Source organism: Pseudopipra pipra, chromosome 3 (genome assembly GCF_036250125.1).
Source record: "Pseudopipra pipra isolate bDixPip1 chromosome 3, bDixPip1.hap1, whole genome shotgun sequence".
NCBI classification, from domain to species: Eukaryota; Metazoa; Chordata; class Aves; order Passeriformes; family Pipridae; genus Pseudopipra; species Pseudopipra pipra.
This window is the reverse complement of record NC_087551.1, coordinates 78,859,302-78,874,131: the sequence shown is the minus strand read 5'-3', so window position 1 is coordinate 78,874,131 and position 14,830 is coordinate 78,859,302. Positions and strand designations below refer to the sequence as shown.

At 35.5% G+C, this 14,830-nt stretch overlaps 1 protein-coding gene across 8 annotated transcripts in view; it reads right to left on the bottom strand.

The window, feature by feature from the left end:
* Positions 1-14,830, bottom strand: part of MAP3K7 (mitogen-activated protein kinase kinase kinase 7) — a 45,244-nt gene that overhangs the window by 24,674 nt on the left and 5,740 nt on the right. For 7 of the 8 annotated variants that reach the window (XM_064649977.1, XM_064649978.1, XM_064649979.1 and 4 more), the window contains exons 2-7: positions 8,900-9,010; positions 7,209-7,274; positions 6,250-6,295; positions 5,460-5,598; positions 4,221-4,345; positions 1,872-2,000 (exon numbers count right to left, since the gene is read on the bottom strand). In XM_064649977.1, the coding sequence (XP_064506047.1) occupies positions 1,872-2,000; positions 4,221-4,345; positions 5,460-5,598; positions 6,250-6,295; positions 7,209-7,274; positions 8,900-9,010 (616 nt within the window). Of the gene's footprint in view, positions 1-1,871; positions 2,001-4,220; positions 4,346-5,459; positions 5,619-6,249; positions 6,296-7,208; positions 7,275-8,899; positions 9,011-14,830 lie in introns of all 8 variants that reach the window. The other variant, XM_064649984.1, reaches the window with a different exon arrangement.

The following is a 14,830-nucleotide window of genomic DNA, read 5'->3' as shown; positions in this document are numbered from 1 at the left end:
TGTAATTGAAATTAGAAAAAATCCTTAATTTTTTAACCAGACTATAATAAACAACTGACAGTGATTGATCTCTCTCCAGTATTTTGCTAAATAAATATAGGGAAAGGTAGAGTTAATCGTAGGCTGAAAGAACTGGTTTGTACTTAATTTTCTCTCTTACAAACAAAAATTGATCAAAAAAAAGTTACTTTGCACTACATAGAGGCTACAATTACATACAAACAAGTAGAAAAAAAATTAAACTTCTCCTTCAGTAGAGGTCTGAATAAATACAGCACAATACAATGGCTAATGTTACTTGTCTCTGAAGAATAAAGCTCTAGAACAAACTAGGAAGCAAGTAGTAACAGTCTTTGGTTCCTAATGCTGTATTCACAAGAAAAAAATAATGAAAAAACCAAAACACCTGAAGTATTTTTGAGAGCTGATTTTGCCCTTAAAAACTTCCTTAAAAATTACAGGCACTGGAAGTACCAATTTTGTGTGCCTTTCTCATGCCTACACACATTTGTAATAACATATTTTACTTCAACTATTGTATAACTATTCAGCTGTTTTTTGGTTCAAGGTTCTCTTTTACGATTTCAACAAGGAATACAATTGATGGACAACCGCTTGTGTCTGATATATGAGGAACAGTGACGGTTTGCAAAGCAACCAGCAAGTATTTAAAAATATATTAAACAGACCAAGTAATACATGAGTGCCACAATAGTTTTAAGTGAGATGAAGTGTACTAACATTTCCTCTTAAGAAGGAAAAAGAAAATGGAAGAAGATAAAAAGGATAAGTTTTTAAAGCAAAAGTAGCTACAGATAGGGAATTTTTCTGTCCCTAAAGGATATGCCCACACCTTATTGAGGCTTCCTGATTTATGACTATTAGATTTACATTTAGTTTCACAGTTAATGCTTTTATGCAAGGCACTCTTTACTCCTAACTTTAAATGACCTGTGTATTTGAAAATCCAGCCTTCATTGCTTGTTTGTTATTTTTTTCTTCCAAACAAGTTTGTGCTTGCTTTGATGTTGTCTCTCACAAATGGCAGAAATTCTTTGCAGTCACTGAACTACTTCACTACCATTACTTAATTGTTTGTAAAACTCTGTTTTGCCATGGTACTTAAAAACATAGCAGTAAAGAAGTTACACCACTAGCATGAAGATACTACAGTCTACTATCCTGACAACATTATACCACTGCTTTAAAGAAAAAGTCCATTTGAATACAATCGTGCCCTGTTTATAGTCTAAGCTCACAAAAATCTGTTCTATATAATACCTAGCATAGCAGAGTGCTGCCCCATGAGTGCAGGTGCCTAGGTAAAAAGGAAAAACCATTCCAACAGCAGAACAAAAAAAAACAAAACCCAAAACACCACAGATGAAAAACAAAGTGACATTTTTAATGCCTAATGGTCCCGCAGGAGTTTGACAGTTTCTAGCGTTTCTAAACACAGGTCAAGTTACTTCAAGTTACACATTTATTGTAGACATTTAACTACAAAGAGTAAAAAAAATAAAAGAGACAACTTAGCTAATAAAAATCACCATTCATCCAGATAGAGGGGTTGTGGGTTTTTCTATAGCACCTCTCAGATCACTTTTAAAATGGAGTGTCATAACAAAGAAGACATGGCTCTTTACCCTTCTTTATTCATACGCCAGTTACACATAGCAGCCAAATAACACAAAACCCACACTGACACAGAAGTGGCAGTGTTTAACTATGTAGTCTTTGTGAGAAAAGTGTATATTTAATGAAGCATAAAATGGAAACACTGGTAATTTAAAGCTGCATGGTCAAGAGTGTTTAGCAAATTTATAGGTCAAATACACAACTTCAAATGCAATAAAGTATTTTCAACTCACCATTGTGAACTGCCCACATTATTCGGAAAGCTGGACCACCAATCTCATCAAAAGGTTTCCTACGGGTGATTACCTCCCAGAGAATAATACCCCAACTGAAAACGTCACATTTTTCACTGTAATTGCTACCTGGAAGAAAGTCATCAATATAATTTGTGTCTTTTCTATGTAACACATTAAAAAGAAGTACAGTTTGAGTTGATCATAGAATCATTAAGGTTGGAAAAGATCTCCAACCTATGTAAACAATGGCAGATCACTAAGGGAAGCAAAACAGTCTCATCTATGCAGACACAGCACTTCTGTGACACTAAGCCTACGAAAGGAAAGGAGCCCTATTCTCCTGTTGGCGCAAGGAAATTCAGTTTTGTGGCCGAGAAGTCTTGGACTAATTCTGAAAACAGAGTCTAAAGAAAGTGAGAGAATATTCTCTATTATTTTATTATGTGATAGACCAAGACTGGATAGACACAATCATTCCTCAATCATTCCACAGCAATTTTAAAATGGTTTCTTCTAATGAGAGTTCTGATATTAGAATTGCTCTCTCTAACTTTATCCCGATCTAAATCATGTTATTTTCATTTAGATAATTTGATCTGTACAAGGCTTTAGGTGCCCTAATGTTTAAAATGGGAAGAAAATCTTAATATTAGGGCAACTGCTTCAATAGGCAGTTGTCGTCTACAACAGATACTTCTCATGTCTTTATTGTTCTAATCTAAAAACATTAGTACTAGAACAGCAACAGAATAATATTAGCATCTTTTACATTGTTGAATTCTGATTCAGTAGCATAGGTAAACAAGTTTTTAACAATTCTGACATTTGATGTGGTTATTTTAGTAGCTTAATAACTGTTTCTGGAGTAATTTGATATGCTGCATCATAGAAGCTACTAGATTTCTTCCTTTCCTTGATACTTGTCCATTTATAATAATTTGTCTCTTTATCAATAAACACTTTCATTTAAAAGTACATAAAAACAACTGTAGACTGAAGACTTTTGCTGCTGTCCAAAAATACAACTGCAATTTCTTTGTTCTGCCTGGCTGAATTCATACACCAGAGGAACTAGGATATGCACTGCAAATCCCTACCATAATATACTTATTTGTATTCATTTTAGATTAACATTTTTCACTCAAAAAAAGAAAATCTATCTGTAACACTAATTGTCCAACTGATTATTTCTAAAAGAAAAAAATCTCCTATTTGTACAATTTAATTTAATAATAAACAAACATTAAGAAAAGAAGTACTCCTAGCTAGAATTAAAGAAATAAAGTAGGTATCTGGAAAATTTTCAGGCACCAGAGTGAAACACATAACCCTTTGGTTGGTACTTTAAGCAATACGTGGAAGAAAATGGTACCTTCAGAACAAAAGCTCCAAAGGTGATGTTTGTGAGGAAACACCTCCAAAACTGTATGGGAACAGTCTCTGGAATAAGGACATTAAAACAAAAAGAGGCCACTGGGATCCAGAATCGGGGAAACCACTGCTCCACACAGGCACTTCCTAAAGCAGGAAGATGACTTTTTCCAGACCACTGCTAAATCACTTTGATAATTTAAGGTACTGACTGGCTAAATGGTGTTTAATTTGCAATTTAATATAGACTGGATTATTTCTGTGATAATCATGCAGCAATTATACCTATCTAATTATCAAGTGTCATCAGTCTTTCCCAGTTACACTCCAAGAAATAGCTTATTTTCCTACTTAACTAAATTAACTGGTAATAACAAGTTCCTCGGTACGTAGGAAAGAGGAAGTACATCAAATCTCTAGATTACACAAAAAGCAGACAAAGATGGAGTTACAAGAAAGTGGGGGACTGAAAATGAAGGCAATTATGTTTAATTTAGAGACACTAACAGGGAAACTCTAAAGTTAAAAGCCGATCAGAATAGCAAATGAAAGTAATGACAGTGTATTTAAATATCAGAAAAGTTTGAAATAATTTAAGAATCTTGGAAACATTAAAATTGTGGGGCAAGAGCCCTCTGGCTGTATTTGATGTACTTACAAAATAAGAAACAGCAGCTGTCTAGAGTTACTCCTTACGTAAATCTTAGCCATGACACAAATAAATATCTAATACGAATGTGAGAGAGTCGGTTCAGTGCTGTTCTTTAAACCTCTGCATAATTATTTGACAATATATAATTGTACAGATTTTTAAATAAATGGTAAGAGTTCTGCCAAGACTCTTTCAGTTGTTACCTCAAACTTTTATACACATTGAAATAAAGATTATATGATCCTCTATTTCCTACACCACATTAATTCACAGTTGTATCCCTAAAAAGAACACAAAATACTGACACTGTGAATTTTTATTACCTTCAAAAACTTCAGGTGCCATCCAAGCAGCACTTCCTTTATTGTTGGTCATGTGTGTTTGAATATCACAGGCTGTACCAAAGTCACAGATTTTTAGAACTGTCCCCCCAGCTACCAGGAGCAAACTGTCAAAGAAAAAAAAAGATATTAAAATTGTGTGATGAAATAGTCTGGCAATAAACCACTGATTTTTATTTTTTTTTATCCCAACAACTATCGTTGCAATATAGTTGAATGTCTTAGGCTTTGATTCGCACTGCTTTAGTTTTATAATCTGGGAAATCAGTAAGGTCACTTGTTTCTAATGTGAACATATTAAATATTTTAAAATACCCCAATATATATTGTAATTTATTCATATACGCTAGATTTTAATTAAGTATCTTTAGCCATAGTAAATCACTAAGCATATATTGACAAAATTAGTCCTTCAGATTCCAGAGGCTGAAAAACTAGTGCTGTAACAATTTTAGCAAAAGAAGAATGGTCAAGATGCCGGCTAATATCTGTCAACATAGATATTTATTGAAACGAAAGCACTGAAGTTACATGTTAACAGCTCTCTAGATCAAAACTGGGGATACAAGAAAGAACTAAAGATTTAAAGTGTGGCTTCATATTAGGATTTTACCTGGTAATAACTGCAGGCCACTATAAAAAAGGGATGATTCTGCTCATACTCAAATATCTGTTTCTACTTAATCTGTACAGCCAGATCTGAAGCTGTAAAGTGAGTCAGATAACAAGCAGTGGATAGGAAACTACTAAATTTTGTTTCAGTGGAAAGTGATGGGAGCTTCTGGCAGGGGTAGTAGAACTGGCAGAAGGAGGGGATAAAAGAGGATGGCCATGTGGTGAAAGAGCTCTAATATAATAAATATGACATTAGAACCAATCAACCAAACAACCCCACCACAATGTTCTCTTACTGAACAACAAAACCATTTCAAAACTGGAGGATTTTAATTTCCTCTGATTAGAAACCTTATTTCTAACAAAATCCTCTTCCATGATACAGGGTAGGAGCAGGACATTTTTCCAGTTTGACAGAATGTAACTGAATACAGTTCATTTTCTGTTTCATACACCATCATTCTGTAACTGAAGTTTCAAATGCACAGCTTTCATTTGGAATACAGTACACCCAAAAGTATCAATTAAAGGTTCTTTTCAAATGCAGTAAATATTTAAAAATTATTTTAAATTCCAGTTGTAAGAAAATATAAAATATGAACCTACTTTGGTGGTTTCAGGTCTCTGTGAATTAGAGCCTTTGGTTTCATGCTGTGGAGATATGCCACTCCTTGGGAACACTGTAAACACCAACTCATGGCATGTGCAGCAGTATAATGAGGCAGAGGTTCAGCACCATGTAGCACTGCAAAACAAAGGCACAAACTAAAAAGAACTTTATTGCATATTACAACACATACAATGGAGTTAACAAAATACCAGTTAGAAAGCTCTACGGAATCTAAGTAATTATCAACACCTCCTGACTGCAACTGAAAATATCCTTCTGGAGACTTTTTTAAAATAAATGACAAAATATTTTCTGCTTTTTAGTATGCTTTCCATAATTTTTAATGTCAAAATTCAATATGAAAGGTGTTGCTTGTTCTCAGCTATCCTTGGTAAAGTCTGTGTTAAATAAATGGTCAGGGAATTTACAAATCTTTTCAGATGTTCCACTGGAAAACCTTTAATTGCTTGTATAAAATATAAGAAACTGATACCAAGAACAAACCAGTGGACTGAAAAGCAGTTTTAAAAAGCACACTCCTTTTTCCTTAAAATTATTTGAAAAATTTAAAAGAACCAGAGAATGGTTGGAAGGGACCTCCAGAGGTCTATCAAGCAGGGTCAAGCAGGCCACCTCCAGCTGGTTGCCCAGGACTCTGGTGAGGTGGCTTCTGAGTATCTCCAAGGATGGAGACATACATATGAAACAGCTTTATAGTTTAGATCACGTTTGCCCTAATACTATTGCTTTAGGTCCAGCAAGACACTATGTTGAAGTGATACTCACCATTGTATAGAGAACCTCCTTCAGCATACTCCATAACAAGACACACCTTTGCAGGGGAGGGAACAAAAAACAGGGATGTGTTAAATGTAGGGGTAGAAAACAGCTTCTGTAAACTGAAAGGAACGGTCTTTGAGAGCCAACTACAAAGCCTCTGTGCCTAAACTAATGGAAAATATATCTATGAAGTAAAAGGTCGGTTTGAAGTGTACATGTTTACGTGTAAGAAACAGAAATGAGTTTTATACTTAGTTCCCACTGTAAGTTACAAAAGAAGAGAATGACCTCCCCCTGCCTCAGTCTTAAAAAGCAAATCCTGTCTTCAAACTGCAATTCACTTGTTCTTACTTTTTTCCTTTAGCAATTTACAAAAATAAAATCAAATACCACATCAAAATAATTTTACTAGTACTTAAAAAAAAGGGATGCAGCATTATTTTAAACAATTAGATAGCCCATAAAAGAATTAGCTAAGGATATATCAGTCCAGTCATTGTACTTGCTTTCCTGCTTTGAGAATTTGTGGGACTGTTTGCAGCTGTGGCAAATCCTGAGAATTGCATATATGAGAATAGGAACTGATTTACAAGGTACAATTGCGTGTTGCTAATGTATTTGCTTTTTGTATTGCTAATTTGCAATTAGTAAGACTGTAAATATGAATGTAACTACATATGTAATACACCAGATGCCATTCTGACAAACTGAAGTATAATCTGTGCTTAGAAATGGCTTTGGGGTTTCCTTGAAAGAAATTATTTTTCATAGCAGTGGAAAGAAAAAAACCTAAAAATCTGAAAACATCAAGCAACCTACATATCTGTACATTTCCTTATTATGACCAAAACATAAAAAACATATATAAAATATACATTTTTAGTACAAAATACATGTTTTGTGCATTGATGCTTGCATATGCTAAGCTAGTCACTTGCTGTTATACTGACAAAGCTATAACTTACTGGGTTTAGACAGGCTCCATATAACTTGACAATGTTGGGATGGTTCACTCGTGACAGCTGTCGAAGCTGCAATACAAATCACACAATTTCAAACCATGGGGAAAAAAGGCTAATGCTTTATTTTCACAGCTACAATTAATACACCACAACAGCAAGTACAGTTTTATATGTCTGCATAACTCCAGATAGCGATTTTAGAAATTACAAGACGGATGTCCCTCTTTGCATTTTAATTTATGTAATTAAGTTTGAGTCTAACTGAACTGTATTTTAAAAGAAATTTTTAAGAAGTTAAATTTAAAGAAAATATTTTGATAGGTTGTAGTAAAATCACTCAAGCCACAAGCACTCTGCAACTAAGACCTCTGTAGGTTCGATGCTCTTCCTGAAGCCTGCAATTTTGGAATCCCAGTTGACTGACTACATAAAAAAATCAGAATCATTTTGGCTTTATTCACAATATAGAATATTACTGTTCAAAAAAACCCCAAGCCCACAGTCCTAGAAATTAAGCCAAACAGTTTAATATTAAAGGGACATAGTTCCAAGAACCTAGTCCTGCTTGTACTGACAATTACACTACTTTGCACTAAGTATTTTTTTTTCCCAGAACGTAACAGAAGAGAAGGAAACAAGAAATTTTTTTCCATTTACACAGACTTCTGAAGTAGTTTATGCTGTTCACTGCCTATGGAACAAATGCTATTTTTTCTGTACACTTTAGAAGACCTAAAAAATCAGAACAGAATATTACAACCGATGCTTGCACTATGTAGAGTTTCCAGAATACCAATAATTATTTAAGTATTTTTAGGATTATCTACTCAGATCTCTTTAGGACACAAAAAATGCTAAGAGACCAATCAGATTTACTGAGTATTAAATTAGACTCAGATTAATAACCTTAAAAAGCATGGTAATGAACAAAATATAAATATTTACACAGAGGCCTATAACAAACATGCTTCTTTCAACCCTTCAGTGTGTTACATTTTAGTACATCTAGTTCCAAATTTAAGAGATTTATTTTTAACGTATTTTGCATATCCTGAATATACTAAATGATAACTGAATAAATATTAAGCAACATGTCACAATATATCCCATTTAAATTACACGGCAAATTTTTGATTCTAATAAATATTATGTATCTTGGTAAGTTTATCATTATATCTGAACTACTCAAGGTATTTCTGAAGAAGTAGACATGAACCAAAACAGTGACTGCCTTTAAATGAGTTACAGGTAGCAATATATGTAACGAAAAAATAACGAACTGCTGATAAAACTCAGAAACAGTTTCAAGTATGGACCTGATTGTATTGAAGAACCTATGCTGTAGCCCCTGAAGTGTTAATCAGCTCCAAGACTTTGGTGGGTATTTCAGCTGCACCCTGATTCCAGACTGGGACAGAATCTAGGAACTGGCATTTCCCCAATTGTGTGCCCTTCTCTCTCTCCTCCTTGCCTTCCAGCTTTTTATGGGAAGCAAAGTAAAGAAGCAGCAATGTTCTCTCACAGGTCTCCTGTTCTGCAAGACAAGGGGTCCAGGCCTGAACTGTGTACCACAGGCTGCATTTATCTTTTAATAGACTTTAGTACTTTAAATAGCTTTTAGTACACTAAATGCACCCATGAATTTAAGAAAACAAGCTCTACCAAACCCGGTATTTCCATCAAACTTACTGTACCTCTACAATGAAGGCTTTTCTTTCAGATTCACTTTCTATTTGTTTAATGGCTACATCTTTAGCTCGCCATTTTGCCTTGCAGACCACACCAAAGGCTCCTCTTCCAACAACCTAGAACAAAATATGAAACACGAGTTAAAACTTGAAATGGTTTGCTGCGCAGGACTTTGCAAATAGAAAAGAAATTTAACTTTGAAAACTGAAGACACACAGGCTCAAGTTGTGCCAGTGACTGAATACTATGGCATCGAAGCATAACTGGTGCTTAGCTAAGCTTCCTCCAAAGATCATTTATAGAAGAATTGGAAAACACACAATTTACAAAAAATTGCAAACAAAACAATTTATTGTTAACATTCAGTACCAGTATTTCAGAAAAATATGATCTCCATTATTTCAAACAAGATTTGCTCAGAAGAAAATTAGAGGAACGACAGAAAACTTATTTATTTAGATTTGACCAGTGAAGTTATATATCTATTTGCTGCATTCCTTTATTCTTGTTAGGAGCAGGAATGTAAAGTTCTGAATTTCAAATGCATACATAAACAACACATACATACACAGGGCTATGATGAAGTCGGGACGAGGTGTTCAATGTGCTCAAAGTTATGCTTTCATTTTCCCCAGAGATGACTCAATAGTGTGAGAGCAGTAAATTCTCCTGCAAGTCCTCCAAAGAAGCACAGTGTCTGTATAAACTAAGCTTTCTCTATTTCTGCTGCTTTCTAGCTTATTTGGAATTAATATTGCCCAAAAATATAAAAAAAACAGACAAGAGCCATAACTCTTTATTGTAACTTCACAGAAGCAGTAGTAGCAGCTTCTGCATACCATGTTATTCAAGAAACCTTTAACCTTTACTGTGAAGGAGCTCCAACGCCACCATTGTTTAGAGCAGCTCTTTGAAACCAAGCACAGAAACGAGAGCAAGATAGAGACAAGTGTCCTTTTTTCTGACGTCACTTTTAGTAACTGCTGAGTTACAAATGACTGTAAACTTAACTTTTACTTCCTTTAGTTGTGTTCTTCAGGGGAAAAATGGCAACACACAGAAAAAAAAAAACATGCACATGAGATGTAAAGTTGAAATGAGAGCATCACCAAAACAGTGACTAACTGCTAAGGGAAAGCACAGACAAGCAAGTTGTTACAAAAGAAAGGTGGTGAGAAGGAGAAAACGTAAGGCACACAAAGGCACAGAAGCAGCTAAGGAAAAGAAGCTCCTCCAAATCTAAAAAATTCAAGGCAGGGCATATGAGAAGGTGGGGAGAGGAGGAGAGACAAGGGGCTAAGTCAGCTGGTCTTGGATTCCTATTTGGCCCTCGCAACCTTTCTTCACTGTTGGTTTTAACAGCACTCTGTGCTTGTGTTCCTAGTCCTTGATTGCAAGTAATATCATACGTATCCTAAGGAACAAAACAGATGCTTTTAATGAAACAAACATGTTTCTGAGAGGTGCATGGGAAGGGATGGGAAAGGAAGGGAAATAGGGAGAGGGTGAAGTGCAGGCATTGACAAATATGACTATCATAGCAGTTTATTATGGTAGAATTTAACTTTACTGTCTTCCTTAAATGGGCAAAGCACAAACAAGAATATTATTTTCAATGGAAAAACACACTGCCTAAAATTACAAAGCTCTTCACTAGAAAGTCATAGTTATTTATAATTTTACCCAATAAAAAATGTGAAATATTCTTGATGGGGGGTATTAAAAATGTTTACAATAGAGATGCAACATAATTAGAGGACCTACAAAATGTTCAAACATAATATTGCATCCACATTATAAACACTACACCGATTCTTATGGGTTCACTGGTAAATTCACTTTTTCTTAACAGGATGGTTTCTTTAAAGAAAAGCGTGATTTGTAGGAGATTAGTGAATAACCACATATTCCCAATGCTGAAACAATGCAAACTGCCTGCTGCCCATATACTTATCCTTTGAGGAAATAACATTCAACCTTTCTTTTTCTTGAGATGCCCCTCAATACAGCAGCAATTCAGATCATAAATTAAGAGTGCTGATAGAGAGAAGGTAACTCAGTAGCCAGGAATGTACGAGCACCAGATTACTTGTCAAGGCTTCATATGAGAGCAAACTAACTACTGCTTACATAAACCGTGCTTGGGCTAGGTTCTTAGTAAATGCTTTCCTAATAAATAAATAAATAGATAAATAAATAAATAGTGAAACTGATTTCCCTTGGGAATGGGGTGGAAAAGGCTGCAGGTGCATAACTCAAGACCTGATAAACTATCATGATGAATACAAGGAAGTCTGCAATCAAGGCCCCAATTTGAAGAGAGTAAAAATATAAATAATAATAAAAAAAAATCAAGCTCTTGCATTAAGAAAGATGAGAAAAGGGAAATTATGCTCAATCTTTTTGAAAGGTTACACATGGATATGAGAGATGGCTGCCCAGAAATGGTGATCAATGGCATTTTCTTCTTCTGGTTTCCTTATTACACAAAATACTATTCTTCTATTATACATTGCAGTACATACTTAGCCCTCAAGGAGTTCCTGCCTTCTCACCTTTACCCTCCACAACAGTGGCTCATAGACTGTCTGCCACAAGATATTCGCAGGAGATAGACAGAACATGCCCCATTCTGTCCCATGTAAAAAAGGGACCTGTTGATTGTAACCTCCTCCCCTAGCTACAGGGCCTTGACTCTTCTCCTGATGTAACACACACCAACTATTTTCTTACAGTCCACAACTGAGGTCTGAAACACCAGGCCATGCGAATGATAGTTGAGCAGCCTACGAAAATAGTACATATAAACAAATTGGAAATAATGAGTCACTGGAAGACACACAAGTCCCAAATAGTCTCCCTTGGTATTTCCTTTTCCCTCTCAGACCACTTTTTGAATAAAACTGCCTAAATAAAATAAAATTTGAATAGAATTTCTTGGCAATGGCGGGCCCCCCACCTTCTACTGGCACAAGGGAGTTGTGCATTACAACCTCTTTACCCACCTCACGCAGTGTGTGACCAGATCTGTGGTAAAAGAAAAATCAGTTGGTGTGTGTGCCATAAGTCTACACTTCACAGAAGCGCTGATTTAGTGAGCACATGAAAGTCCATCGTGCAAGCACACGTAACTCAGCAGCCTGCTCACACCTGGGAAGTACTAAGGACAGTTAAGGAGAGAAGGATGCCACAGAGCAGCTTGGGCAGGATGAAGCATACTGGCAGCAGCAACACAGTACATTATGAATGAATCCAAACTAGGTTACCCAAGTAATTGGAAAGAACTCTCCCCTCCATATAACGCATATAAGGAATTCTCCTAAGTGGGCACAGTTGGCCTATGAGACTTCTTTCAGAAGGTTCCTTTTCTTAACGTACCTTTTCCCATACTCTCAGTTTTTGACTACGACTCTGTAACATTTAATCCAGTGACAGAGACAAAAAAATGCTATTTGAAAACAGTACATATATGTCAGTTAAAAGACTGGTCTTGGATACATATGATATAATTTAATGAAGCAATTTAACTTTTTTTTACTTAGCCTGAGTAATTTACAATACTTTGTGATTTATCAGGCTTATTATATACTACACATATTTTTATAAACTAAATATATTTATTTTTCACATGAATAACAAAAAAAAAAGCCCAGCTATCTCTTGCATTTGATTCCAAGAGGAAGAGTTTACCAGGCAATCTAAATCTTAATTACATAACAGAGAGCTGCAAGAGACCATCAGGTTTGTAAATTTTATGGTTGGTGAAAACAGGTTGATAAATGACTGTGCAGTCAAGGTTTCATAACAATTTATCAGTGACTTGGTGCCTGCTTAGGCAGAGGGTTGAACTTGAGAAGAGGACACGAATGCAGTGAGTATTTACCTAGGATACAGGGAAAACAGAAGAGCCAATCCTCCATTAGAACAGCTCAGCCTCTTGGACAGCAGATGAAAGGAGTAACTGTCAGAAGCAATGACAGATCTGATACAAATTGAAGCTTGCCATATGTGAAAGCCCAGTATATTTTTCCTAATTAATCTGGAAAAAGTACCTTACTCATAGCAAAAAACCCCTTTATAATCAACAGAATGCAGCTTGTGGTGGATTCCATTTACTTATCATCTTCTTCCCTTAAGGTTACGCTGAACTTATTCTTTAAAGGAGTGAGTCTTAGATTTTGTCAGAACTGTTTAAACACCACCTAGTTTCCTTCAACACCGTGTGCTGGAACTAAGTAACTTAATAGCACAGGAGGGAGGCGCTGCCTGAACTTCAGTTTCTTCATGCTCATTCCTTCTTGTCCCCTGCTGTTGGTGCCACACCATATGTTTGGGCACTAGTGCATATTCGGAATTATATGAAGCACAGTTAATGGAATTATTGACACAACAAATCAATAAACAGCAGTTGATCTGTAGCACCGCGTATGTTTGGAAAATGATCTAAAAATAAACACATTCTTTTGGTAAAAGGTTTTGTCCCTCTAAATATCTTCTGGGAGAAAAAAGGAAAATATAGGGCAGATGACTTGTTTAGAAATAGAACAAGAGTGCTTCTACTTTTCCCACAGAAGAGAACCAAGTTTGTTGAGAACCGCTGAGTACATGACACAAACACATTTTAAACCGGAAGAAATGCTTAAAGAGCTTTAAAGATTGAAAAGTATATCTATTCTTCTCCCTATAAAATTTATACCAGTGGAAAGTTATGTTTTCCTGTACGGCAAAGTGACATGGCGAAGTACAGTGCCACTTGCATGTTTTCCAGATAATGTATTTAGAGTCTTATTTAAAGAATATGAACCATACAAGAGCCCTGGAATAAGCATTACCTCTGTCTCTGTGTACAAATAGTATCAAATGCTGTACATAAACAAAGATACATGATACTGACTTCGAAGTATGTAGACTATACTGATTGCTAAGTTATGTAGACTAGAAATCATGCAGGAAATAGAGACTGAAGATATGTTAAGACCTTAAGGATGTATTTTGTCCTCAGGGATGTGACCAATAATTTCCCCTCCCCCAGTAAAGCAAGAAAAATGCATCTCTCTTTACTCAGATGCACCATAATCTCCTATCAAATGCCAAAACTTTGGAAGAATTTATTTCAATTTTGCATTAACTTCAGAGGTTTCTGAAAAACATAAAGATGCAAAGTTTTTGTCTCTGTCCACGAAGTTTCCATGTAAGGTAGCTTTGCATGCTGGATACCTAGTGCTTTTCTTTCTAAAAAAAACTTGCGGGATATATAACACTGCAATAAAATATAATAGCTCCCTGGTTAGCAGATGTAGTATTCTTTGGAGAACTGACTTCATAATTTGCGGTATCTATGGTGTGACATATTTGTTTATGATTTTGGGAGGCAAGACAAGCAGTTAAAAAAACCCAACAACAGAAAGTCAACCTGCTTCCAAATAGACAGCAGGTTCTAAATTATCTTTAATATCTACGTTGCTTTCCTTACTGGCATATTTGCAAATGAAAGGCTTATGCAAACTGAACTTTTGGATCTCTAAAGCTTCAGACACTACGCAAGACAGAGTGGAAAAAAAAGAAATGTTCTACAGTGCATTGTAAAAACAGAATCCCATTTTTAAATTCAGTTGCTTCTATTCTTTCTAAGAGAGCTCCAGCAGTACCAATACAGCATACTAATATTTTCAGTTTTTCACACATCTGTCCATATGATACAGGGAACATAGAATAAAAAAAAAAAAATACCAAAAGAAGCCATGAACAACAGTTTACAGCTCCTAAAAATATATGCCTACACTTTCTATCATTCATTCAACCAGCCTCAAATTCCGACTTTTGTTCCTCTGACTGTGCTATGCTTTATTAAGTAGGTTGAAGCAAATCGGCCCCGTGCCACAAATGACTGTGGCCAATACCAAGTGACTGGCAGCACTTTTAGGAAGGAGTTCACA